At 38.8% G+C, this 27,577-nt stretch overlaps 1 protein-coding gene across 6 annotated transcripts in view; it reads right to left on the reverse strand.

The window, feature by feature from the left end:
- Nucleotides 1-27,577, reverse strand: part of SATB1 (SATB homeobox 1) — a 101,614-nt gene that overhangs the window by 64,784 nt on the left and 9,253 nt on the right. For 2 of the 6 annotated variants that reach the window (XM_054504441.2, XM_064588468.1), the window contains exons 1-6: nt 14,958-16,722; nt 13,473-13,512; nt 12,012-12,246; nt 8,128-8,304; nt 7,233-7,359; nt 6,335-6,458 (exon numbers count right to left, since the gene is read on the reverse strand). In XM_054504441.2, the coding sequence (XP_054360416.2) occupies nt 6,335-6,458; nt 7,233-7,359; nt 8,128-8,304; nt 12,012-12,222 (639 nt within the window). In that variant the 5' untranslated portion in view covers nt 12,223-12,246; nt 13,473-13,512; nt 14,958-16,722. Of the gene's footprint in view, nt 1-6,334; nt 6,459-7,232; nt 7,360-8,127; nt 8,305-12,011; nt 12,247-13,472; nt 13,513-14,957; nt 16,723-27,577 lie in introns of those variants that run through there. The other 4 variants (XM_054504442.2, XM_064588471.1, XM_064588475.1 and 1 more) reach the window with 3 other exon arrangements.

Raw genomic sequence — 27,577 nt, forward strand, 5'->3', positions numbered from 1 at the left:
CAGAGCCGGGCTGAGGCTCTCTCCTGTTATGTTAAAGGCTCTCTTATGTTTTTTATACTCGGAGCACGTTATGATCGAGCAGTTTCCAATGAAACAGGAAAAAAAAAAATTGGGTGCGTGTATCTGTTTGTTTTGATTATTCTGAAATTTAAGGTCTTTTGTTTGTTTATGAGTCTGTTTGGCCTATTCTAACATGAAATAGAGCAGGTTTAAAAAGCAAATCCAGATAGAGCCCAACTTGAAATTTAAGTAGTAATTGTGAAAAAAGACACTCCAAAAGCACTCTAAAACTAGCTCTGTTTTAGCAAGAAAATCAGATTGATTAGCATGATTTGGTTAACTTCTTAAAAAAAACAATTAGAAAATAGCATTTAGTAGTCTTTCTCCAGGCCATGTCTACTCCTAAACCTTGGCAGAATTTATTATTCTGCAAATCAGAAAAAAATAGGGGAAATGCTCTCATGATATGGTAATTTTCCTTGCATTAGTGATTTTGAGGTCAAAGGAAACCTGTTCAGATCTAAAACAAAGCACAGGTAAAAATCTATTAAGTGAAAATGAAGTACTTACACACTGTTAAGCACTCTCTAAATTGGCATGGCTTAAACTCTTTCATGTTTTACTATTGTGAAAAGATAGTAGCTATAAAATATTTGAGATCAATCCATTTTAAGTTAGATGCTTTATTAAGTTTGGCTTTTTTGATTAATTTATCTGAAAGGTTACAGAGAGCTAACATCAAGCTACAGTAAAATTCTTATGTATCTAAATCAGCTAAAAATGAGCCTGATATATGAGATTCAAAAAGCAGAACTTGCAATTTAGAGCACATTCTTATTCTTCTTTCTTCTATATAGTAAATTCTCTATATTATAATATTAACACAATAACTCACTAGGTTGAAAGAGAATGAAGTAGTAACTGGTTCAAAAGAGAAGGCAGGAAAAATTATCAGCAGTTCATACTACTACCCATGTAAGACTGGTTGACCATTTCCTTTATGGATCTCACCATGAATACAATTGCTGAAAATGGTAATAAAATCCAATCAGTATCAAGTACTTGAGGGCCTGGCCAAGCAGTGTTCATAACCTTGGATTCCCATGGTCAGTAGGGTAAGGGCTGGGAAAAGTTTTGTAATTTAAAAAAGGATACACATTTAACAACAAGATTTATGTATTACACCAAGAAGGGGCAAGTACAAAATCCTACAAGCACATCTCAAACAGGAAATGCTCTATTTTTAAATGGAGTGGCCAGCTATATCCACATCCATCATAGCAGGCCAGTGGCTGACTAAGGTCTATACTTGCAAACAGACTCAAGAAATTCAACTGCCCACTGTTTCCGATGCAAATGCCTAACATTGTCTTGGGGCTCAAACAAAGGGCTAGTAGCTCAATTATACCTACTGATCCAGATGAATGTGACAGGATGTGGGAGGAAGTGACTGCCACAGAGCTGCTAAACTCAAACCTTTTGGAATCTCCCAAATACCAGATTATCCCAGAAGTCAGTCCCTGTGGTCTGAACTACCCTCTCGCCTCTAAACTAGGGGCATGGAATGACGATACCTTTAAAGGAAGTCAATGTACAAATAACAGAATCAAATCCCATATGCTAAAGAAAAATTTCAGCGGTGAGAATAAATGCAATCGGAAAACTGTAAGCAGTTATCAGTACTTCAGGGAAAAGGAAGTATTTTATAAACCACATCAAATTAATTTGAGAAAGCCTTAAAAAAAAAAAAAAAGTCCGTCATCTATATGTGACCAAGAAGGATATTTGGTTAAGCTCACAGGCTCTGGGCATGAATTCTCATCCCTCTGCTTTACCAGCTGTGTAACTATAACACTCAATTAAACACTCTATGCCTCAGATTTCCTCAACTGAGAATGGGATACAAACTATATACTGCTTAGGGTGATAGATTTGGCCATGATACATCAAAAGCACTAAATAAAAGTTATTATTATTTCAACCATTAAAGTGTATCATCTTTATTACTACATAGGAAATAGGATGCCTGTCACATAGCAGACTGTCAATACATATTTTTGAATGAATAAGTATGTGAATATGTGAATAAATTTCATAGGGTTAGACTCTCACATGAAATACAATATATGAATATTGATGTTGGATATTCTCGAGAGAAGTGATTACTGATGTTTAAAAATTTTCAGAAATGTTATTTCAGTCTAAAAATTATGAAACAATAATGCAAAGTGCAGTTTAAAAAACATATATTTACAGCATAACTGATAGGGATTTTTAAAATGTTGCTCCGGTGTTATGCATCATATAGACTGAAAATCAACTGAGCACAGAGGTTTATTAAATGTCTTTGGCAATGACTATCAAGTTTCCTAGAATCGGCATGGTTAAATGGTAAGCTTCCAGAGGGCAGGGTGATTTACCTGTTTTGCCAATACCTAATAAAAAGTCTGACATATATTACATCCTTAGATGCTGTCAGGAAAAGGAAAGGAAAAATGATTTTACTCAGTATGACTTCTAAATGGAACGTTCAAACCTAAATATATTTTATATATGTTTTACTGCTTGAAAATAAAAATGACAATTCTCACTTACTTCATGTGGGACTTGGGCCTGGAGCTACTTTTCCCCAGGTGAGAAAGGAAATAGAAGGTGACCCAGTGCCTTAAAAATGTGTGAGTGTGTGCACGTGTGTGTGGTGGGGGAGGGGTGGGAAAAATCTACCTATCAGATTTAAAATTTCTCAGGACTACCTGACCTAAACGTTTTTAGAAGGAAAACGTTAGGCTGGGAGAAGTAATAACTGACCTTTTACTTATGGTACTTTTCACAAAATGAATCTATCCTTGTACTGAATGTATACATATTTCTCCAGTTCTTAAGTTCAATTTCTAAAACTTCAGGGAAAACGAAAATGAAAATGAAATGCTTTATTGTAAATCAAAATGTTTACTTTATTTAACTCCCCATTTACCTCCCAAATCCATACTCTCAATGTTCTCATCACCACAGGCTTTCTTCTCCCCAAGCCAGATGTATTCTTTCTTTACTTGCAGTTCAAAACACAATGCCCACCTTATCTAACCACATCCACTGAAAAAGTGAGAGTAACAAGAAAGTGACCAACTTCAGATCCATAAGGAGCTAAGTGTTTGTGTCTTAGCAGGTTTTTACAAAAATAAATGCGTGGTACAAAAACTTAATAGATGGATGTCAATCTATTTGGGCAGATTTATGATTTAGGAAGGCAGTAACAGAAATAAGGGCATAGTTACAAATCAAACCACATGCACCCTTATGGAGTTCCTGCATCTGGAGAAAACCTTGCAAATATTATCAGACATTATGGAAAGACAACATAAGTATTCATTTTAAAATCAACACACTCTAAAATTTATCATTGGGAAAGGACTTTTGGGTCGGTCACTGACCAGCATTTTGACTTTAATCTCTAGGGCCACTGGCTCCTTCATCTGTCCAAGGAGGAGTCTGGGTAGGATAAAACTTAGTTCTAAGATTCCAAGGACATCTGCCCAGCAAATGTGGGCAATCCTCCTAAGAGCACTGGAGGCAGGCTTGTCAGATACCCCAGGCACATTCATGCTGGATTCCCACTGGTATTCTCTCCCAGCCTCTACTCTGTGAAGGGAGCTGAACTGAGGTCTGCAGGGTGGACATTCTGCTCAGCATAACAGTAAGGGACTCTATAGCTATACTTGCTACTGAAGTATTTTATCATATTAAACAAAACTCTTAATGTACAGCAAAATGTGGATGCTAGATTGTATGTTCAAAATTCTCAAGTGAATAAATCAAAACTCCACAGGGGGGTAAAACAAGTCTTAAGAGTTGGCATTTCTTGATGGTAGGTTCCATTTTGTATAAGACTGAGGCAATATTTTTTTGCTAGGCATTTTTCACAATGCCATCTTCATCACTATCTCTCAACCACAGGGGAAAGAAAGAGCAGTTTTGCCAAGCTCAGCATATATTTTGGGCTTAGGCCTTACAGAGCCTGGATTTCTCTGCTTTAACTAATAACTTATAACAGAAAACAAAATAAAGAAGCGAATGGAAAATAGTTCATTATTAAAACATTCTGCATTGAGTACTAAGAGTCATGGACTCATCCTAGAGAAAGAAACAAAAGATGACACAGCAGAGTATAAAACAGCTCACTCATTTAAAAGAACAGGTTGCATTTTTTTCATAATATTAAACATTAAATTAATTTCAAATATTTGTTGCTGCTGGTAAACGACACATAGCTTTTTCAAAAGATATTTTTAAAGAAAAGACAACTGTAATTATAACTGATGTCGAAGTTACAGCCTAGTTCCACCGCTCAGCGATTACTGCAGGGTCTCCAGCTACACACAGATGCACGTTCCTCCAAAGGCCTCTCTACAGAAATTCACCAATGTAGGACTCTAAAACCAAGCCCCGAATTTCATTTTGTCATTCTGTTTAATGTTATAATTGTCTGTATTCAATTCATTTCCCATGATAACATTAAGTAAACTCACAATTATATTTAGAAGCTATAGTGAGGTGGAGTTTACTGGCTGAATGTTGATGTCATTTAACAATTAATTCTCACTGCTTCTATCAGTAAATACTCGTACTAGCATCATCTTCTCCAGGTCACGGTAAATGCCTTAAATCTTTGCCTGAATTTACTTCCAAAATCAATGGGACATTTAGCAACACGTAGATGCACAGCATTCCTGTACTGGGTGTTTATGCGTATTTTAACTCTGGGTTTAAAAAAAAAAAAAAAGTTTATTTCTAGGACATTTCAAATGTGCAAATGCTAGCAACCAAGTGACATATTATCTGAAGTTGTCTGCAAAACCCCAAGTCCCAGATGTAAGAGTCACCTGCTTCATTATATCATCCTATTGATTTAACTGTGTTTAATTAATTTAAATTACTTTTATTCGATGGTTATAAATCCACATCCTCTCTATTCCAAGGGTGAGAGAGGGAAGATAGAAGGAAATAAGCTAAAATGACAAAGAGCGTTTGCCCTTTGACACTTGCGATACAGAAAATATTTTACCTATGGCTATAGCCTACCTTAAAAGAATATCGAAAGCCGTAATTAACTTTAGATTTAATTCATTCGCTCTATTCCTGCAACTGCTAACAAATATCAAAGTAAAGCTGATGGACTGTAACCTGAGATGCATGGAGTTTCCATAACACAGCAGCACCAAAGCCCACAAAGCTTCCTTCCAAAGGTGTTAGTAGCCTCACGAGCATCACACTGGAAATACATTTTGAGAATATCTCAATTGCAGAAATGTTTATAGCAAAATCAGTTCACATTCAAGTGACTGACAGACTAACACTCAGACTTACATTTTGAACTTGAAATAAAAGAAGAACTTCGAAACGGGGTAAAAATCCAGTTAGATCGTACTTGAATTATACTATATCATGGGATGACCTCACATTGGGTTTGACACTGAGGGATGGCATTCTAACACAATTATGTAGTGACTACACAGCAGCCCATTAAGAGCAGGTTCACAGCACCCTTTTCTATGTGAAGTCAGCTGAGCATTATCAAAAATGATGTTTGGTTTTAAATTTAGAGACAGGGGCAGTCTCTATCGAGAGTTTTAGTTACGCTTCACCAAAATTCATTCTAAAATATCAAGTACAATAGTAATAAATCTTTGTCTCACTTCAAGAATCTCTGATGATAGGACAGGAATCTCAGAGAGAAAAAAAAAAAAGATTCCACCAAGAGACAAAACAAAAAAAGTAAACCAATGCCACAAAACTGGTGACAAAATCCCCCCAAAAGTAACTACTCAATCTTTAGTTACAGGGAAGAAACTTATTTTTATAATTGCTTATACTAAATGCTTTTCTCCCCCTTTTTGCAATGAACAAAATATCCCAAAACCGTACTCTCATTTTGTTCAGGTAGCATGGCAAAGTTTTATATTAACACTCTCACTGACATTCCCACTCACCAAAGGCTCCTGAAAGTTATACCACCTTTACTCTTTCTCAAATTAGGGCACTCAGGAGAATGCGGCTTCCATGATCAGAGCACTCAGAAGAGGAATCTAAAAACAAGCTAGCACAGTCTTCTGCTGAACTGTTTTTCCTTTGCTCTTTTCCCCAAGGGAGAGAAAGTGTAAACGCTCTGTTCAGAATAAATCAGGCATACTGTTTAAAGTCACCAGTGGTCAAGACACTTTGCAATTTTGACAGTCTTGCTTCAGATACCAGTTGCTTTAGACTATGGAGCCCCATCAAACCTCAAATCAGGGCTGCCCATGATGGCTTATTATTTATTACATGCTATGCTAAGTACCTGTGAAAGGGGGCACTCCTTGGCCAACGAACTCTGATTCATATCTTTCAGTAAGTCCTTCAGAGCATTCCTTACTGTGGTGTGCGACCATTGTTCGGGAGGCAAGTCTTCTAGTTTGGGGCAACTATTTGAGACATAGATTAGAAAGGGGATTATTACAAGATTGCATCCCGCTGCAGAACATTCCTTTAAGACAGACAGATTTCATTTTGCGCATCAAACAGATGCATCTGGAGATTGCTCTCGGTCTCCTGATTGTTCCGATTAGTTAATTACTTTATACAACACATCTGCTGTATCGATGCATGAATTATACATCAGCTGCCTGTGGTGGCTATTTTTTCATGTTACTTCTACCTTCCTGCTCTGATGCGCTTGGGAAGACAATTTAAGGTGTACTGCTTTCTCACGAGCCATCGTGAAAAGCATTAACGTATTAACCGTTTTCCTTTCATGACTCTGTTCATACGAATTAAAATGGTAAAAAAATATAAATAAATAAGATCGCGGCAAGAGTGAATAAGGCACTCTTTCACAAAATGTACGCAGATGGCACTGTTCATGATATGCAAAAATATTTTTCTCTTAAGTAAACTTTATGTAAAATGCCTTCTTGTAATGCATCATTTAATTGACTAAATATAAAAAGTCTTGTCTTTTGATATCCTGCACAAAACCTACAAATTTGGTGGTGGCGGGGGGTAGTAGAGGGAGGCTGCTTTTAAATATACACTGAAGTTAGAAAAATAAAAGCAGAAAGAGTAAAGTAATAAAATCAGTTTGGATTAACCTTTCTGAAACACAGAGTAAATAAAAATCAAAGGCTGACCAGAGACACTTTATTTCAAAAGATCAGGCACATAGAACGTTTTGCCCTAGAACTGCTGTCCTGACTCACCTGTGTAACTGAATTTTCAATGTGACCACATGATACACGTCTTGAAGCATATCTGCTACCGTAGCATCAGGGGCATCTGTCACATAAGACAGTGGAACTGGATTCCACTTTCCAACCTGGATTAGCCCTATTCCAGACAAAGAGAATATGTCACTAAATATTTTACCTTTCAGATAATATTTCTAGTAGAAGGTGGTGGTGGTTTTTTTCATTGCCCCCACCACAAGCAATATTGTTATTTCTGTTTGAATGATTCCCTTCCCTCTAAAAGGCAGGTCAATGAAAATATTCACAGCTTAGCTTTCCAAATTGTGAAATTATGTAAATGACTGTAGGGTTGTTTATTATTTTGGAAATAAAACCCCATCAATAAAACCTATGCATAGGCCACATTTTCCTAACTTATAGGAAGTTCCAATAAGACATAGCTGAACCAGTTCTAAATGGCTTTACGATTTAGATAAGATTCTCTATTGCAATGGGAATCAGTACTGAAAAATACTTTACAGCCCATAAAACCATCAGAAACAGAATAAAAGAAACAGAACTAGATATTCAGTCATAAATGCAAATTGACTCTCAACAGTCCATCTGCTCAAATACGCTCCTCACTTCCTTGTGGGTCCTCAGTGGAGCAGATTATTAAGGTCAATAAGCATACTAATGATTCAGCTGAAGTAATTTAAAAAAAAAATCTACCTCGACATTCCACACGAGCAAAATGTGTGTTAACTAAACCAAACTGAATTAAGCCAATTTTTTAAACCCACAGTCTATAAGGAACCAATGTAACACACAGGCTACAGTTCTTTGAATAAAAATATTCAGTGCTTTCTCTGCAAAGTAAACAAAGGATGCCAAGCAATTTTTCCAACCCCACGTATGCATTATTTACCTTTGGCCTGGGCAGCAGAGCTATGCGAATAACCCAGAGACAGCAATGCCATTTCTATCAGCTGGTTGAAAAGCATATCCTTTCTCACCAACACAAACTCCGCATGCTCCTCCTTGCAATCATATTCAATGGCGTTTTCATAATGTTCCACCACGCAGAAAACTGGTAGCATGGTTCCTATCAAAGAGACAGAGAAAAAGAGACGCAAACCAACAATCTTCAGAAATACAATCTGGGGGGAGGAAAAACTAAACCATGAAAATAAATCTTCCCAACAGTGAGAGAAGGGGAGACTGTGTTTCCAAGGCAGACAGGGCACAGAAATACAAGCATGCACACACAAACATATACACACTCTTTCATTGTTTAAAGTTGTAAGAGATTCTATTTAAATAGAATGTGAACTTGGTCCTAAGGTAACTTGGGCTCTGCTTTAATATTAGCAGTACATTTTCCAAAATCAGTTAATGCAGAATTACCTTTTTGATCAAATAATAATGCTGATGAGAGAGAAGTGTCTTGTCTGATCTGCTATGAGTGGTATACAGGGTGCAAATGTAACTCACTATAGTTGTCTTCAGAAGAACCCACCTTCATGCTTTCTACATGCTTTTGTTAATATTAAACTTCTCCTGTTTGTGTCCAAATTATCTTTGACTCCAGCATTTTTAGCATTTTCTTCCTTTTTGAAGACCTTTACTTAACAGTTCCATAAAAGAAACACAAAACTTAACCAAACTGATGCTCAAAATATATGATTTCAATATGTGCATAATGTAAATAAGATTTATTTCTATGGCCACTGATTTAATCTACCTGACTAAAAAGATACCACAGCAACCATAGGTCTTGAAAATGAACAATCTTTGTTGCATGTTATGAGAGAGAGAAAAGGAAAGTGGCCTCAGAAGGACATACGAGGATAAAGGAATCTGCATAGATTTGATGTGTTCTCTATTTACTTTAATCCAATGTAGTAACTCAGTAGCCAGATGATTAATAAGCACAGGCTACACCACCGTTAGAAAAGAGGCTTCTAGAAATTGAAATCATGGAATGCTGTAGTACTCAAGGTGTTTATGCAGCGCACTGTCAGACTCCCAGTGATATACGGAAAAGGGTTAAAAGCAGATGCATCTGAACTGTACTGTGGCAAACTGCCAGGAGGGTATCATCTTTAGCATAAATGATGACAAGGGTTACTTTAACAGGGCACCCAGGATCCCCAATTAGTCCTATAACATTAATGCCTCTGTAAGTCTCTGCCCTCTGGACTCACAGAATCCTACCAACTTCTGGAGATTTCTAGTGCATACCAACCAGAGCTCAAAATCAGGATTTCCTCCTGACACTAGAGATGCCCTTTAAAAAGGCTCTATTTTCTTGTTTATGCTGAACAAAAGCCAGCAGTAAAACAGCTACATTTTTTTACATGTGCATCCTCACCAAAGCCTTCGTGAACTGTTCACTAGAGATCCTAGCTCTGACAAATAAACCCCTTTAGGTTTACTTAGAAAAGCTCACAAACTCATTCGGAGGTACCCAACAGGCTAGGCATGAAAAACAAGCCGCAGGGCTTGCCAATATTCTTGTCATTCATTCATCTGTTTTATACCAGAGAGAGAACCTGTCAGGGATCAGAAGAAGACTTGGGAAGACCACAGCAAAAATAGCAACATGCAAACTGGTGATTTCTTCCTTGGCTTGAAGGTACTTTGGCAAAATTTCCTAAACAAATAAACAAAAACACCCAACCTCTTTTTCTTAAGTAGCGCTTTCTCATCTCAACCACAATTTTTATCTAGCACCTGTCAAACAGAAACCATGCACATGAAAAATAAGATTAAAACACACACACACACACACACACACCACCACCACCAAAAAGCTTTAGTAATTTTGTTGTCTGAAGCAAGCGGAGAACCTTCTACAATTAAACTAAATTTTTAAAATAAGTCACTATGAAAGCAATGTTTAAAAAAAAAAAATTTGAGCAGGAAGGGAAATTACTGTACTTTGGTTTCTCCTCCCCCTGTTCTGATGGCTTCAAAGAGTTGGGTTAGTACAACAAAAACATACGCATTGATTTTTCCTCTTGCAGAATGATACAGACGTGTTGTACTATCTGTTCCTTAGACCTATGAAAATAACTATAGGTTTTGCAAAGCTGTCGAAACATACTGGATTTACTTCAGACTTTATTTAGAGATACCCTATAGACCATTAAGGTGGCTACTGAGAAAGTGACAAGAGAATCGTTTAATGACAAATCTAGCTGCTAAACCTTCTAGCAAACTTGTCACCCTTGCCTTCCTGATACTGGAGTAATGCTGAACAGGAGCCTTCTCTGAACTGTCTGATTATTTGTGCTAGTGTTTGGCGAGACTTCCAACTACAGCAACTTCATAACCTTCCAGCATTAAAAGGGGAGTGCACTGGTCACTGCTGAATGCTAAAAATACCACATGATTTAAACCTGGAGGCAGTCTTAGAAGCTTTTGCTGAAGGTTTATGAGCCTGTGTAAACAGCACGTCTGCCATAAGGAGCAGTGAAGTCTGTAGAATCCTTGTCTAAAACTGTCCTGGCATTAAAGTTTGCTGTGCAAATATCACATAATACCAGAGACAGCTGAAATCTCCTATTTAGGAATTTATGGAACTTATATGTTTGCAGGCGTCAGAAAGTCTTTTTTATAGAGCCCCAGTGCTTCACAGTACAATATTAATGCACTCAGTTTCAAAAGCCGTAATAAATTATATTTTTAATGCTCTTACCCTGGCTTTCTTAAGATGCATACATTCTTGGCAAACAATCAATAAATAGGGTAATCATGAGTAGAGGCCAAAGAATTTGCTGAAGTGCTGTTTTTCCATTTTTAATAGATAAAGATCTAACAATACGGACTGCTGTGTCTGTTCATTTCAGGATCAATATATTCTTTGTTTTCGCCAAACCAAGAAAAAAATAAATGATTGTATGATAAATGTTATGCATCAAACACAATGAAATTCCTCTGCCTTCTAACTTTATCTACTTAATATTCTTGGTTGCTAAAAGATGGCATTTTTATCCTTCGCTTAGCAAATGTAAGGAAAAATCTGAATCCTAAACACAGTTATTCAGAGACAAAATAAAGACCATTATGAGACACACACATTATACCCAGCATAGGCACTGATCTACATAAATAGCAGTGCTGAACACAAAGTTGTTAAACTTCATCAATTTAATATAAAATTGGTAGAAAGGAGTCACACAGTTTCATATCCTCCCTTTATAAATTTGCTTAAGTCTGCCCTTCCTTTATCAAAAAATATTCAACCACAGCAAAAATAAAAAACTAGAATCATCAGGTTTTTCACTGCTAAATAATAAATTTGCTCTTAAGAAAACAAGCCACAAAAAAAAATGACATCGCAAAACTTTTACATCATATCACGTAAGATTCCCATTATCTCTGAAAATGACTTATAGCTAGTAATCCTCTGAAAAAACCCAAGACAGTCCTCAAACAATCTAAGTGTCTTATTCTTAATCGGGGTTAGTTTAAGTAACAGCCACCTACACAACCCCTACTACAATAACACCTTGTCAATGGAAGCCTTGTGTAACAAAGGCCGTTACATTTAACTCAGTCCTTCTCATCCAAACACCCAACGATTCCACTCTATAGTAGGGTAAGGTGCTCCAGTCAAGCACAGAGCCTACACCTTCCAAACATGACTGACACGGCAGCGTGGAATGTAACTAATTTCACATCAGAAAGAGAATCAAGGAAAAGAACATACAAAGACATGTTCTGCCTCTCCACCCCCACACAAAGTGGACTTGAGTAGACACCAGGGCTTGCAGCTTTCCAGGATTTGGCTTGAAAAGTATTTACCTTTCCTAAGGTTGGTTTTCATCAGATGGCCCGAGTGTTTTAAAGGCACTCCCTGCATTTTTGCACCTGTACTCCCAAGTCTTCCTCTTCCTAGTGGGCTCCCGTTCTGCTCCAGGCGGGCAATCTTGGCTGGTGGACCCTTCGGATCGCTCACATTGTTAGACATTTCTGAATGTTCTTTCCCCTGAGTTGCCTCGTTCAAATGATCCATACTCAGTTACCCTCTAAAGATCACCTGCCAGAATTTAAAAAGAAGACACGTTATAATTAGATGGGGGTCTCTCTCTCTCTCTCCCCCACCCTCTCATATATATATATGATACACTGAATAAATATTTTATCCCTAGCTATTTCTCTCCACAAATACAACATACTTGTAAAATTGCTTAACTAGGTAAATAATATACTGCGGATGTTACTGTATTTTTAGGTAACAGTATTACATTTCCATTCAAGTTAACAGAATAATTTGTGGAAACTGTAGCTACACATATTAGAATAAAAAGGTAACTTGTCACCTACCAACAAAACTAAGTTGGGGGAAATGGGCTTACTTTTAGAACAAGAATTACCATAAGTATAGCTAAAAAGAAAACAACATATTTACGTAGTCCCAATTTTTAAAAATTAGAAACTCATTACGAACATAATAGTAAGTAACACTTTAATCAAGAATGGAAAGACTATCACAGTCCAAAATATTAATTAAATCTGATGTACATGTTTACATTTTTACACAGTTTAATTTTTATGAGGAAAAAAATATATATATACCACCTCAAAAGAAGGTAGCAAATATCTGCTTTTTAAACTCCTCATTGGCTTTACAGGTTAATTCACAGAAAAAGTTTTCTACTGTTAAAGTTTCAAGAATTAGGTGACCTGTTAAAAATCTAGTCAAGTCCTGGCTCAAACATGTGATTGGATCACATCACCCTTAAGGAAATGGAAAGAAATGGAGGATTTCTTTAAATACCCCAGGTGCTTAAGCATTACAACTTATGTGTTTTAGCATTAATATTTAGGTGTCCCTTAATAATAGAATGCTCTTAATTTAAATAGCAAAAACCTTGAAAATACTTTGTGATATACATACCAGATTGAAGTACCAAACTCACTTTTTTAAAAAATCTTGATGATTTTGGTAAAACACAGTCACCAGCATTTAAAAATAATCTTGGTACGCAATGAAGTCAACATCTTAATTGACTTCAGAAAAAACATAGCAGATAATTGTTTTCAGTTATATTATACATTGGACATCAATTTTCATACTGTTTATAATAAAGCAATTAGTACAATATCAAAGTCACTTCTAAAATGCAGTTTTAACTGAACTGATAAGAACAGGTTTAGCAGAATTATTTTATAAACTTTCACGGTACTTTACGTGTGGGAACTCACCAATACTAAGGGAAAAGGGATCATATTTAGGAAAGCTAACGAGAGTATAATAATTACCATTTTCTTCCAGCTGTCTGGTAATTCAACATATCTTGTACTTAAAAAAAAAAAAAAATTATTGTACCAAAGAAGCTATTGAGATCTGTGTTTGTTGAAAGCCAGCTTGTATTAGCATGGCCTTTCTGTAAGCATTTCTTCCCTCTTTAACCATAGATTACTTTGTCCATTATAATCAAGAAAAGAGGTGAATGGGGGTGGGGGGAGCAATGGTAATCTGTAGGTTTAAAAGCAACCTTAAGAATGCCAACTGAAGAACTATAAAGTTTGAGAAATAATGGCTATTTATCCTTGTACTCTAGGGTGGCACGCTGAGAACTAAAGGTTTACCGTTGATCGAGGTCCCATCTGTTTTTGGTTATGAGGTTCATTAACAATAAATGCGCCTCTTTTAACCACTTTTTATCAAGATTACTCTTTTCCATTATATTAAACTACAGTCTAAAGCCAAAATTAGAGAGCAGTGATTATTAACTTATTCAAAACACTGTTTATAATGTTTTATGTGGATTATAATACAGAGCTGCTTTTTTTGAAATTGGTTGCCTTACCCTAGAGCAGAAGATGAATTTTAAAACATATGATTTAAAAAGAAAATACTTAACCCGTGGGGCAATTTGAGGGGAAAAAAAGGGGAGGGGAATAGGCAACAGCATCAAAGTTAACGCTACAAAACATATTAAGTAGTCATGAGGCTTAACAGCATTATAAGCTCTACAGCAAATGAAAGTGATAGATTATAATTTAGTTAATGTATTGACAATCAAAACATCATATAGGTCATGCAAAATTATCCTTCCAATACCCACCTATAAGAGTCTATTAAACACTCAGTCATCTTGTAAAAAGCTTTACATTATAAAGCGAAATTACATGCACATAAAACACCCAATTTACTCATTTAAACTCTATGCCCAAGGCTAAAGTTCATCAAACCTCAGTATGGTATTGGAAAGAGCAGCCTCCACGGGGCCTGCTGGACTGACAGCACGGGAACTAACTACGGTCTCAACAGATGCCAGGCTGAAGAGTTTCTTTTGAGTTACACATTTTAAAATGCATTTTAGTGTAACGTCTGGTTGGCACACAGAATGCAGGCTACTTTCTCAAAATCCCATTTCCCTGTCCATAAACCAAGTCTATATATGATCATTACTGAATAAAACAGTGAAATCAGACACAGCTATTACTTCCTCCAAAAAGAAAAAGAAAAACACGAAATTCCGGTTTCAACAACCTATTTTTTGCAACGTGGGATCTTTTTCAACGAGTTCCTTGCTGGATAGCCTCATTCGCCCCCCCCCCCAAAGAACCCCATAATCACATTTTAAGAGATTGTGCTCTTATCCATTCCATATGGCCGGCACGATCCAGGCCAAGCTTTCACTGTGACCTTTTAAAGAGACAAAGAAGCAAAGTACTATCTAGAAACAGAAACACTGCAGTTTTACTGAGTGAAATTAGCAAAACCGACCTGAAACTCACCACTTCAAAACTTGACAGCATATAAATAACAAAAACAAAGGAGATTTCCTTTGCAGCCCGGGTTCTTGAAGAGAAGTTCAAGACTGATGTTTTCTATGTCCTTTTTTTTTTTTAATTAAAAAAAAAAAAAAAAAAGCAGCAGACCTGAAGGCGACTTCCCCTGAAATTGTATTATTTTCTCTTCCCCTACCCCCGCCCCCCTAAGCGGGGGAAGGGCAGAAGTAAACGTCTAGAAGAGTAGCCATGGGAGAAGGGTTTAAAAAAAAAAAATCACAATTCGAAAAACAACATATATGGTTTGTAAAATGTCTAACCTCAGAGAACGGGGTTTTCGATGGGGGAGGAGGGGAGAGTGGGAAGTAGGGAGGAGGGAGAAGATAAAATTGATCTGACAAGTGATTCGTTGGGGGAAAAATCGTAAAAACAAAGCAAAACCCGTTATGAGCTGTACACTGTGGTGGTGCTGGGGAGGCGAGGTGGTGACTGAGGATTCTCTTAAAAAGAAAAAAAAAAAATCACTGCGGACAAGGTCTCAAGAAAGGAAAAAAGGTCCCCTCGCTTCCCTCCCTCCCTCCTGCTCGCTCGGGTTCTTCGGTGTGAGGACAGAAAGTCTACTTCTGGCTGTCACTTGCAATATTATTCTCTAACAACCCCGGAGAACGCAGAGAGGGGAAGGCCACCTCACCTCCCTTCCAGTCGCCCCCACCCCCTCCCCAACAATTGCGACTAATTATTAACAAACCTTAAACTTTCTTCCCACAGCCTCGCACCCCCAACGAGGGCATCTACCGGGGGATAGCGAGGGTGGGGGGCAGAAGGTCGCGGAAAGAGCCCCGGAAAGGCACTGAAATGCCACTTTTGATTCGGCCCTCGCTGATAGCAGCCCCGAGGACCCTCTCCCAGCCCATTGACGCGGGGCTGCGAGCGCCTGCGAGCCGAGTGAGTAGGGAGAGAGAAAGAGGGTTTGGGGGGAGGGGGAGGGAATCAGAGGGCACCCCCAGCCACCTCCACCGCCTCAGCAGCGACAAACTCCCCGCCCCCTCCCCCCAAAAAGTCGCCAAGCTCTCACTCAGCCAGAGTCCGAGGTAAACAACGAGCACCACAATGGCACTGGGACTTGGGGGGAAAGGAAACCCAGAAACCCCAACAAAACTGATGAGGAGTTTCCCGAAATGCAAGAGGGGGTGGGAAGCGTCCTCCGGAGTCGCCCGGCTTTATGCTCGGTCCTCGGGCCGGGCTAGAGGGCGGCTGTTGCTGTTGTTGTGACGAGGCCGGTTGTTGCTGGGTGGCACAGGGAGAGGGGTGTGTGTGTGTGTTTGTGTGTGTGTGCGTGCGTGTGAGCGCGAGTCCCCGGACGGGGCTGCTTCTCTCTCTCTCTCTCTCCCTCGCTCGCTCTCGCTCGCTCTCCCCCGCGCTGCCGTCTCTGCCCCCATTAAATTATTAGTTGACTCATCCCGGCCGCTGTCGCCGCCGCCGCCGTGCCCAGCTCGGCTCCGCGCGTCCGCCCGGGCTGCAGCCCTCTACGCCGCCGTGCCTGCTGCTGCTGCTGCTGCTGCCGCCGCCGCCGCCGCTGTGGCTGCCTCTTCTTCCTCCTCCTCATTTTAATACAAAATCACCCCGCTCGCAGCCCCAGCCCCGAGCACGCAGCCTCCTCCCGGCCGCCCGCCGCCGCCCCGAGCCCTTCCCCAGCGGGGCCGGCTCATCCGCCGCGTCCGGGGAGCGGGAGCGAGCGAGAAAGTGGCGGCGGCGGCGGCGGCGGCGGAGGGGGGAGGGAGAGGAGGAGGAAGGGGGTGCGGAGCGGAGGAGGAAGGCGGCGGGGGGGGCAGGGTGCAAGGAGAAGGCGGAAAAGGGATGGGGATTAAAACCCGGGCTGGAGGGCCGGGATTGGGGGAGGGGGCGGGGGCGGCGAGTTAAAAAGCAGAAAGACAAGTAACTAGTGAATGAGTGAGGGAAGGGGTGGGGGGGGAGCGCACGATTTCCGGCCCCGGGCGCGCAAGAATTTGTAATGAGCTTGATTAGAGTGAGGCGGCCCGACATTTATTACACACAATACCGAGAATAACAGGGCGCCGCGCGAGGGTTAGGGCCGGCCGCCGCCAGGCGCGCCGGGGCGGGCGCGGAGGGGAGGGGAGAGGGGGCTTCCCTGGCAGCGGCCGCCTCGGCGGGGAGGGGAGCGCGCGGCGTGCGGGCGGCAGGGGCAGGTGTGCGAGAGCGAGCGGGGCGGGAGGAGGGACGCGACAGGCGGGGGGCGGGGGGGGGAGAAAGTCCCAGAGAGGAGGGGGTGAGGGCCAGGGGGGAAAACTAGCCAACCACCCACGCGTGAAAAAGCCACAGAAAGGAGTACGTCGGGAGCGTCGCGGGCGGGCCCCCGAGGGGCAAGCCAGGCAGGGAGGGCGCACTGGGCTCGCGGGAGAGGGGCCCGGGCGTGCAGGTGACGAGCACAGAGTACAGAGGTAGGGGGACTTCAGGAAGTGGCCAAAGGGAACATTCGGGAGGTCGATCTCCGGAGAAGCGCGGGGGTTACAGAAACGATTGCACAAGAATAAAGGCCGGGAGCCCTGAAAAGCTCTCGCGAATATTTATCCTCAAAGGAGGTTGAATCCCGAACTATTAAGAGCCGACGTTTAAAAAAAAAAAAAAAAAAAAAAAAGATGAGTAAGAGCTTTCTGTATCTAGTCAGGGGTAGGTTCAAAACTCTCTCGCTTCTGAGCCATAGAACACGCTGGAGGAAGAAATACGTGGCCCATAGTGGCCAAGTCAAACAAAATCTGGGTCACTTGAAAGAGATGTGACTTGTTACCACAAAGGAGAAGACGCGCCACCATTCCTAAATTAATTTATCCCGGGTGAAAGAAAAGTTTGGGTTGGTAAATACATCTGTCGTAGCAATAAATACTTCTGTAATCTAGGGTAAGTTACCCAGTTAGATTAATGGTCATTAGCACAGAAGTATGATCCTCTTATTTGGATAATCTATTAAATACAGTTCCTATAAAAGTGAAGAACATTACAATCTCATTCAAAACAGAGATGCAGCGTTTATCGCTTGGGTTTCAATACTAACATCTTAGAAGCCTGAAGGCAGTTAATCATTAAACAAAAACAAAAATGTTTTAAGAATTATTTTTCAGAATACACTAGTAGGGAAAAGAGAAAAATCAGTCAGATAAACATTTTGTTACACATTAAAAAGCAACAAGTTAGCACAAGTACTGAGATAAGAGGGGAATATGCAAATTAAGCTCTTTAAAGCTACCAATACACTCTCAGAGACACTGTTTACATTAGAAATCTAAGAAAAGCAGAAGGTAAAGCAGGAGATAAAGTATAGGAAATAATGGCCTCCTGGGGAGAAGAAGTTAAGGAGAAACACAATGAAAATATATCACTCTAATGGCACCCAAGTTTCACCCACAAACCGGAAAGGTTACTCAAAATCGAGGAAGGCAACTGTGAATCTTGGCACATATAAACCCAAGCCTTGAGCAAAAGGAAGAACATGTGATAATAAAACACAAAACACAACATCAAAACCAAGAAAACATAAGGCAATCTTTACCAAAAAGCCCAAATGATACCACATTTTTAAAAGCTGAACCGTGGGGAAATATGGAGGATTTTTTAATTCAAGTATAAGAAACACAATCAATAAGGAAAAATACAAACATGGCAAAAACGTAGCACGGGTGTCCGAACTGGTATTGTGGATGGAAGTACTTAAGCTTATTTTAGAAAGATATTTGATATTTAAAGAAAAACACTGATAACCAGTTGTCATCAATAATCTCTATGGCAATGATTTTTGCAATGATAGGTTAAATTAGGAATTTCCAAGATGTATATTTTAAGAGTTGCTTCAAACTGGTGATGCCTGACATGTTTCCCTGAAACCTGCTTGGTTTTCAAGTAGGAACAGTGCATTCTAGTATCACGCTGTGCAAATTTACAAATAGTAGCAAAATTTTTAGAAAATAGGAAAACTATAGTGGATTACAAAACAAAATTTATCCATGCAACTTCAGCTCAAGTGAAATATTAAAAAAAGAAAAAAAGGGAGTGAAAGTTGTTGGATAATACAGAACCTGAGCAGAGAAAAGAAGACTAAAAAGGGCTACTGAAAATGTCAATATTAAAACACAATGGAATAAAATATTGTAAATATGTTTATTCTATCATTTACACAAATAATATAAGACAAAAAGATCCTGATTGCCTTAGTCTCCTAATGACTTGGCCAATACTGACATAACTAATGGGAATTAAATAGTAATTTTAAAACTTGAATAGCACCTATTATCCAGGAATTACAAGCTAATTCTTAAACACAACCTAAGTGTGTAATAAGGATGGACATGGCCTTGGAAAATGATAAAATAAATGAGGATAGAGACATCTAATGATGACTTTATTATAAAGAATGCCGATATAGTACAATTATGTACATATTAATCACATATATATATACTAATTTTCCTTCGAGTACATTCTTTATTTCAAAACTATATAAGAAATGACACAAGGAGGTTTATGTCCTCCAAGTGGTACAGTACATTGATGGACTTATTTACTACATAGTACCTCCCTCTTTAGAATACTTGTTGTACCCTGAGTATTGGCCACTGTAAACCCAGGTTAAAATAAAGAAGAAAAAAAGATAATTAGGAAAATACCACCTTCCTAGGCATATGTGAGGATAAACTATTATGTTGGAGGGGGAAAAACATCAATTTATTCTATACAGGCATCTTATATTTGGCAATAAAGATGCAAGCAAGTATAGAAAAAAAGTTAAAATAAACTTTACAAATCTAGCTATCAAAATGGAAAACCTCAGGAATATGAAATATTGCAAGTCAAATACATGAACTATTTAACATGTTAAACAGTTAAAACAGAGTGCACCAAATTTTTATCACAGGAGAAGGCATTCAAACTGACTACACAAAGGTAGCAAAGATAAAATATTGTAAAAGATACACACGATTTAAAAAAAAAATAATGAAAGGACTACTGCATATTTCAGATGGCACCATATTAAGATAAATATGCAGGCAGATATCCGAAAGCATTAAAACACATTCAGAGTTCTGAATAGCACATACATTTGTAATAAACAGAGAAAGCATTTAGAATTTGAACGCTTTTAAGATATGGCAACTCCGCCAGTGACTGTGTTAGCAAAGCAATGCTTACCACCATAGCACTTTCTAAGGACATGTTTTGTTTTGTTTTTTGCATCTTTTTAAATTCAAATACAGTTGGCTATCTCTCTACACTCTTAGAGCAGCACAATTTACGTAGCATATTGCTCTTTTTATCATGTCAACTCTTTGTTTTTTGGCTTTAGCTGCAGGTGGTGTTTTCCATATATGAATTTCTGGGAATATGGTCTGTGTTGGCCATATAAGGATGTCTATTTGAGCCATATGTTTTGCTGTCATGTGTCTCATTTTGTCTGTCTGGAATGTCAGGACTGATTTCCACATCGTTTCTTGAATGGACCAAATACAAATTTGTAAGAACAGAGAGGAAAAAGCTGGGGCTGGAACTCAAACAACTTTGTCAAAACATATATTGGAGAGGAAATACAATATCCTGTAAACATTTGCACCCTTCTTCTCACATCTTATCTGTGACTGACATCATCACAACTGCACAACTTAGGAGAGAATCTACTTGATCAAGTTCAGAAGTTTGCAGTATATGCGGATGCATGAAGCTCAATCAAACAGACCCCACATCTTTAGCGGTCATGGCATGGCACATGTTAGCTGCCCCACTCTGAGAGCCCTGGGTCCAACCTTGAACTTGGGAAAGGGAAGGTAATTTGCTTGCTTAGTGAATAAATGGAACTCTGATTAGCTTTAAGCTAATATGACTAATCGCACAAGAAGGAATGGCCCCCATTTCTCATAGCCTCTTGCATTGCTCCTTTGTAACAGTCATCACAGTCTTTTTTTTTTTTTTTTTTTTTTACTTGAGAGAGAGAGAGAGACAGAGATAGCTAGAGAGAGAAACGAGCTGGGAGGAGAAGGAGAAGCAGGCTCCCCGCTGAGCAGGGAGCCCGATGCGGGGCTCGATCCCAGGACCCTGGGATCATGACCTGAGCTGAAGGCAGACGCTTAACCGACTGAGCCACCCAGGTGTCCCATCACAGTCTTAATCAATTAATAATTTGGCTAATTATTACCTTAATAAATGTTTCACATACTAGACTGTGAGCCCTATGAGAGCAGAAACTGTCTTGCTCACTGCCTGTTACCAGGAATTCATACACCATCCTTGCAATATTTACATTATGAATAAATAAATGTGAGCAAAAAGCTCATGGTGTCCCTTGCAACCAGCCTCCACTGCTAAATGCAATGATAATTCCTTTTAGAGTTTGCAGGAGTGAGGAGGCGGTAACCCCCGAAGAAAGGTGATATTAACATTTAAATTTGAATTCACTGAAATAAAATAAAATTTACAACTTAGTTCCTCAGTCATGATTCATATGTTCAATAGCCTCATGTGGCTAGTGGCCATTGTGTTGGACAATGTAGATTACAGAACACCTCCACCACTGCAGGAAGTTCTACTGGACAGCACTTACCTAGCGAACTTCTATAAAAGACAACTTATGTAAATCCAGGACATAGCCAGGAAGAGTCTTAGAGGTGCTGAATGGCTTTCAGACATTCTAATGATGTCCAAATTGAAATCATTTTCCATTTTAGAATTAGCCCATAGATCTGTAAAGTTGCGTGGAATGAGGCTTGTGCGTTGCCGCACACAAATTTAAGACAACTTTCTAGACATGTCTGTATTTGAAAGGGTCCTATTGTACATTTGGAATTATATGCATTTACCCCAAATGCTGCTTTCCATAAACATTTAAGTAGCTCATAGGTGAAGTTAAAAACCACAGGGTAATTTCCCACCCTCACTCCCACCCCTGAATTAAGTAAGAATAGTTGCCATTAGAAAAGGCTCTTTTGGAAGCTTTAAAGTAAGTACCTACTCAAACGGGGGCGGGGGGATGTTCCAGATACAAAACAAACAATGGTGTACTGCAGAAAACAATAGTAAAAGGCTTGAATATGTTTCAGGGGAGATAAAAGAGAAATGATAATGGACTCTAAATATGGGGCTTAAGGTTTTTTGTTTTTGTTTTTTTCCCTAATAAGTGAGGTTTCAGTTATAGCCAGACTGATAGTGATCAAAAGTTATTTCCTGATTACTCTGGGGTGGATGTGAATACCCACTGGTAGTTTGTGATATGGTTTTAATAGGCAAGGGTCATTATTAAAACTGAGCAAAGAGCTAGTTTGGGGAATGATGGATAAGGGAAATGAAGAGCCATTATAGATGGCTTCTAGAACTTGACTGGATACCTGGGTCTTTTACCCAGAAATAGTACCATTTTAGCAAAAATTTATTGAGCAAAATTTTTTAAAAGCTACCTTTCCTTCCACAGACGTCAGTATGGATCATAACCTTGACAAGGCACAATGGTAGTAAGTAATTCCATCAAAATTGGTATCTCTATCTAGACTCACATCCAAAATTGAGTAGGGACAGGAAGGAATCCGGTCATTGCTGTTGATCCTCCAGTGTTGAGATCACTACCAAAGTACTTAACAGTTTCAGGCTGCCACATTTCCCCCCCATTGCTTCCTCCCCCTTCTCACCTGGGAACCTACCTGGGCCATAGCCTTTAATATGTAGCTTGATGGCACCTCTTCTGTCTGAATCCTTCTCCAGCTTTTAGTTACTTCCTTTGATGTTCCGTCACACTACCTGTCCTTCAGCGGGACATTCTCTATCTACCTGTCTGTTCCTCTGAACTGCCAAGTCTGTATGCATTCTGAGGTTATACTTATGTCTGTGTTCCTAGAGTCTCCCACAGTGTCATCACAGGAGAAGGAATCCAAGAACTGTTCTTATGAGAGAGTGCTCATAAGAATCTTAGAAAGATTCTTGCAATCTTAGGAAGTAAAGCCAGGTGCCAGGATCAGAAGTTAGCTCAGTGGCTTCCCAAATTTGCTGCACATCGATGTGACCTGAGGAGCTCCTTCAACAATCCAGATGTCCAGGCGGCACCCCACTGCAAAAAATCAGAATGGCCGAGAATGGGAGCCAGGCATTTAGTTGTTAGAGCTCCCCAAGGTGATGCCCATGTACAGCCAGGTTTGGCATCTACTGGGTAAGTTCATGTTTTGGAGATAGGAAGTCAAATATACCTGCCAGGACATCTTCAAAGTGAGCTTTTTAATCCAAACCTGGAGTCACTTGGAAAACTTAAGGCTGTTCTAGGAACCAGCACTTGCCCCCAATTTAAGGAATGTATGTGCAGGCAAGCCACTTGTTTCAAACAAACAACAACAACAACAAAAAAAACGTGGGAGCAAGCTATTAGATCACTGATTTGGTGAAACAGGGATGGTGTGTAAGGAACCACGATAAATTAGCATTTGGGCACTTGCTTGAGATTTACTGAGGTGCCAGAAATCCTGTGCCAGTATATGATTTATCATTACAGACATAAGTGACTAACCACAAAATTACACATGGAAGTAAAACTCTAAAACCAGTCTATTATTTACTGGAGCCAGAACCATACTGGTTTCCTGTAAGTCTTTTTTCAACATAGATGAGCATGAATTTTTCTCCCAGAAAACTTCAACCTTGAGTAGGTTTCCTCTTGAACAGTTGAAAAAAACTGTTCAACTTATTTCCAGGCTAAGTCCTGCACTTAAGCAGAACTGAAGTATTCACATCGTCCGTGCCAAGGAGCCCATCAATGGCAGGGCGTCACAGCCCCCGCAGCTGTGCCATACTCTTGGGAAGCTCAGGGGATTTTAATTCCAATGAAGTCAAACCTTTGACTTTCCAATTAAACTTTAGCCGAGACATATCAACCAAATCTTCTTAGTGATGTGAATAGTATTGCTAATCTTTCTTGGCTTAATTGGAGGGAGGAACATATTGCGGTTACAATAGACCTGAATGTTTGTCCAGATCATTTCTGGGGAGTATCATCCAAAGGCCGCACCTGATATTGTACTGCCATCCCCATTGCCACAAGGCAGTGGACAGGGGTTGTCCATCAGGAAAGAAAGCCACCACCGGAAACAACTGCATCACACCCGGACAATGATTAAATGCCACTATAATGCTTGAAATGCATTGCAGCAAAGGAGAAGTTGAATAGAAAAACTAAAGTACGTTCTATTTGGGATGATGGAAAAGATCTGGACGCAGACTGTGAGGATGGCTGCACAACAGTGTGGATGTAATTAATGCCACTGAATCGTACACTTAAAACTTGTCAAATGGAACATTTTATGTTATATATCTTTTACTCCAACAAAATAACTAAAAACAAAACAAAACAAAAACTAAAGGAAAACAAACTTTCATATATTCCTAAAATTGGCAGATATATATATATATATGTATATTATCATGAAAATATCATGCCAAGCAAAAAAACAATGAGCTACAACATACCGAACAAACCTCTCCTCACCGCCAACCTTCCATTGCTTTGTCCTTACCCGCCAACAGCCACAGTCCAGTCTATGCTAGATAATTAATTCACATGATGAATACCTGACCCAAGGATAATTAACATGGATTGGTAATTAGAGACCAAGATCCCACCCAAAGTAGGTAATTTGATGGTCCTCTGATGCAAGAAAATGGTTCTCTTTTCAGATTTTATTCTATTCCATGGCATGTTAGCAAAAGCAGAGAAAGAAACATAGACAAAAACAGACAAATAAGAGTGCTGTAAGCACAAAAACTCTTTTTTGGATGTTTTTGAATGAGTAAAAATTAACTATACTCATAAAATAGTAGACCCTCCCAATTAAACAGCATGTAAGAGTGTCAAACACTTGCATGCAGGAGAGCCACAGATGTGCACCAACAGTATAAATGTAGTCAGTGTAATAATTTCTAAATTGTCTCTGGATAAGAACATAAAGATATAAGGAAATTTTTAAAATAAACAAATAGAACTTTTTGGTTATAAAAGGCCCAAATGGCTTTCAAATTTAATTTTATCGGTCACTTTTTAGCAACAGTAATAGGATTATTTACCTCTACATGCAATAATATCTAATACCATCTTTTTCCATAAAATACTGTCCTATATTCTGTTTCCTATCATCTATTCTTACTGATTTTATATTAGGGACATTTAAAATAATAATGGAATTTTCAATGTATTGGAAATTCATGTATAAATTAGGTCTCACTGACTTCATACCTACCCATATGTATTTTTCTGATGGATGCATGACTAAGGAATATGAATAGTGAAGCCAAATTAAAATTACATATTTATTATATATAAAATCATAAATAAAATACTAAAAAATAGCTGCACAGTACAGCTATTGCTAGAGCATATCCAGTTACCTATTTTGTAGTTGCCTCTTTCTTAACTTGTGTGTTTATTGTGAGATTTAATTCATTAGATAACTAACATGGAGTATAAATATACATGCAAATTTCTAGCTGATATGAAGCAAAAAGTTGATAAATAATGCTACAGTGTAACTTTAAAAACAGAACTAGTGAGCCTTGAGGCTATTTTTTAATCATTTATTTTTATTTACTCTGTAAAGACTATTTTCATTTGTATTGTTTTTTATATATATAAATACACTTGGGAGAGAAACAAACAGCATGTTTATGAAAAATTTTGATGGGGACCAGCTTGTAACTGTTTTGAGACTGTATTGCTTTAAAGATGGACAATACCCACTATTCTATTATTTCTACAACTGAAAAAAACACCACAGATTCACATTATACTTAATGAAAATTAAACTCATCTCTCCATAGAAATAACAAGGCTCTCAAAAATAACTTTTTAGTTCACTTTGCACAAAGGGGTTTTGTCACTAAGAATTTACAATACTGCAAGCAAAGGCATCTTCATGGCTGGCATATACCACAGTTTAGGATATAAACCAAATCTTGGGGAATTCTCAATAGGTTTGGGAAATCCAATTGTTTGGCCAACATCCAAGTATGAATAAACGTATATCTAATATACATTTAGCATAACATTATACATGTTCACAGATAACAGTTGTTCACCATAGAAGAGAATACTACCCACTTTAACACTCGTCTACCAGTTTCCATCAGAAATTCTTTCAAACCCAGAGTTAGTGTAACACCTCTATTATTAAGCAACTCCTACAAAAGAAGAAAAATGACAGTGGGAAGAGTAGTGGAGAAAAGGCAAGGAACCGAGATTTGGGTCTTGCTTCTTCCTTTTTACTAGCCCACTGAGTGACCCTTTGTAAGTCAAGCAGAATCAGGTTCTGTATCTATAAAGTGATGGAAAAGAATCTGATCATCTTTAAGACCACATAAAAAATTCTCTGCCCTCAAGTGTAATTTAAAAAAATGAAGTTCACTTTAAAGAGAACATAAAGATATAAGGAAATTTCTCACATGCTACATTAGATGTTTATCTCTATATAAGAGACAGGTGTCAAACAAACAAACAAGGAAAAAAAAACCCCACTAAGGCAAAGAGAAACTTTAACTCACCAGATTCCATCTGTTACATTTGAATTCATGCATAATTGATTATCCATGACTGGTAAGTTCTTTTCTCACTAGCCGACCACAGTTTTCTAAACATTAAGTATTAAATCACTACTAAAGTAGACTACATTTTAGAAACAGCAAGGGCAGAATAAGAATATTTTAAATGAAAAATTACATGCCGGTTAATAATAATACAGCTGACCTATGTTTAAGGGAGAGAAATTTTAATCATGTGCACATTAAATATTAATAGCCTATTCTGTTATTGTTATAATAAGGTTAAGTAGGCTTCTCCATGCTTAAGGAAAGAGGGAGAAGTAGGAATGAATGCATAATGGTGCAAAAAGATACAGAGACGGGAGGCAGACATAAGGAAAATGTGTCAACAATAAACAAGAGGAAATGAGAAAGAAGGAAAAGATGAAGGTGGGAACTAATCTCTATGTGTCATTATGATTGCCAGAGTACTGGCAAAGAAGCAGCATCCTTTTATTTCAATTTTAATCATTTCTGAATTTTAATACCCGGCTCCTTTTGTAATTCTCCTGGCATTCCCCATATGCCTCCAACCCAGCCAAAACACCAGTGTAAATTAAATGGCAGGCAACCACACCACTGATGTAGCCTCCCCAAAGAACCTACCAGGTGACCAAAAGCAAAAAAAGGTATGTCTACCTTACATCCCTGAGGACCTCTAGCCAATTAACTGGCTGAATGTTCCCTACTTTCTTTAATTTTGAAAAGAAGGACAGTAGTTAGGTAATCTACAGATAGAGAATCATTAAAAAAAAATAAAGCAAGCCAGTAGTAATACAATAATCAGTGACCATCAGGGCCTGGAAAAATGAGTTTGCTCTCACTGGCACTAAGGAGCATCACATGATTATTTAATTACAGCTCTAATTTTTGTCTCGTGGATGGCAACATATCAACAATTAATAGGGCAAATAGAGGAGACTGTTTTTAAAGAGACAGAATGTGCATGATAATGTAATAGGTCACACAGCAGTGTACTGCTTGAGGAATACTTCCTTTTGTGGAACTAAATAGGGCTGTCTTGC

The sequence above is a fragment of the Mirounga angustirostris genome, unplaced genomic scaffold, assembly GCF_029215605.1.
Source record: "Mirounga angustirostris isolate CCGP_5_RB_7025 unplaced genomic scaffold, mMirAng1.0.hap1 SCAF_1, whole genome shotgun sequence".
NCBI classification, from domain to species: Eukaryota; Metazoa; Chordata; class Mammalia; order Carnivora; family Phocidae; genus Mirounga; species Mirounga angustirostris.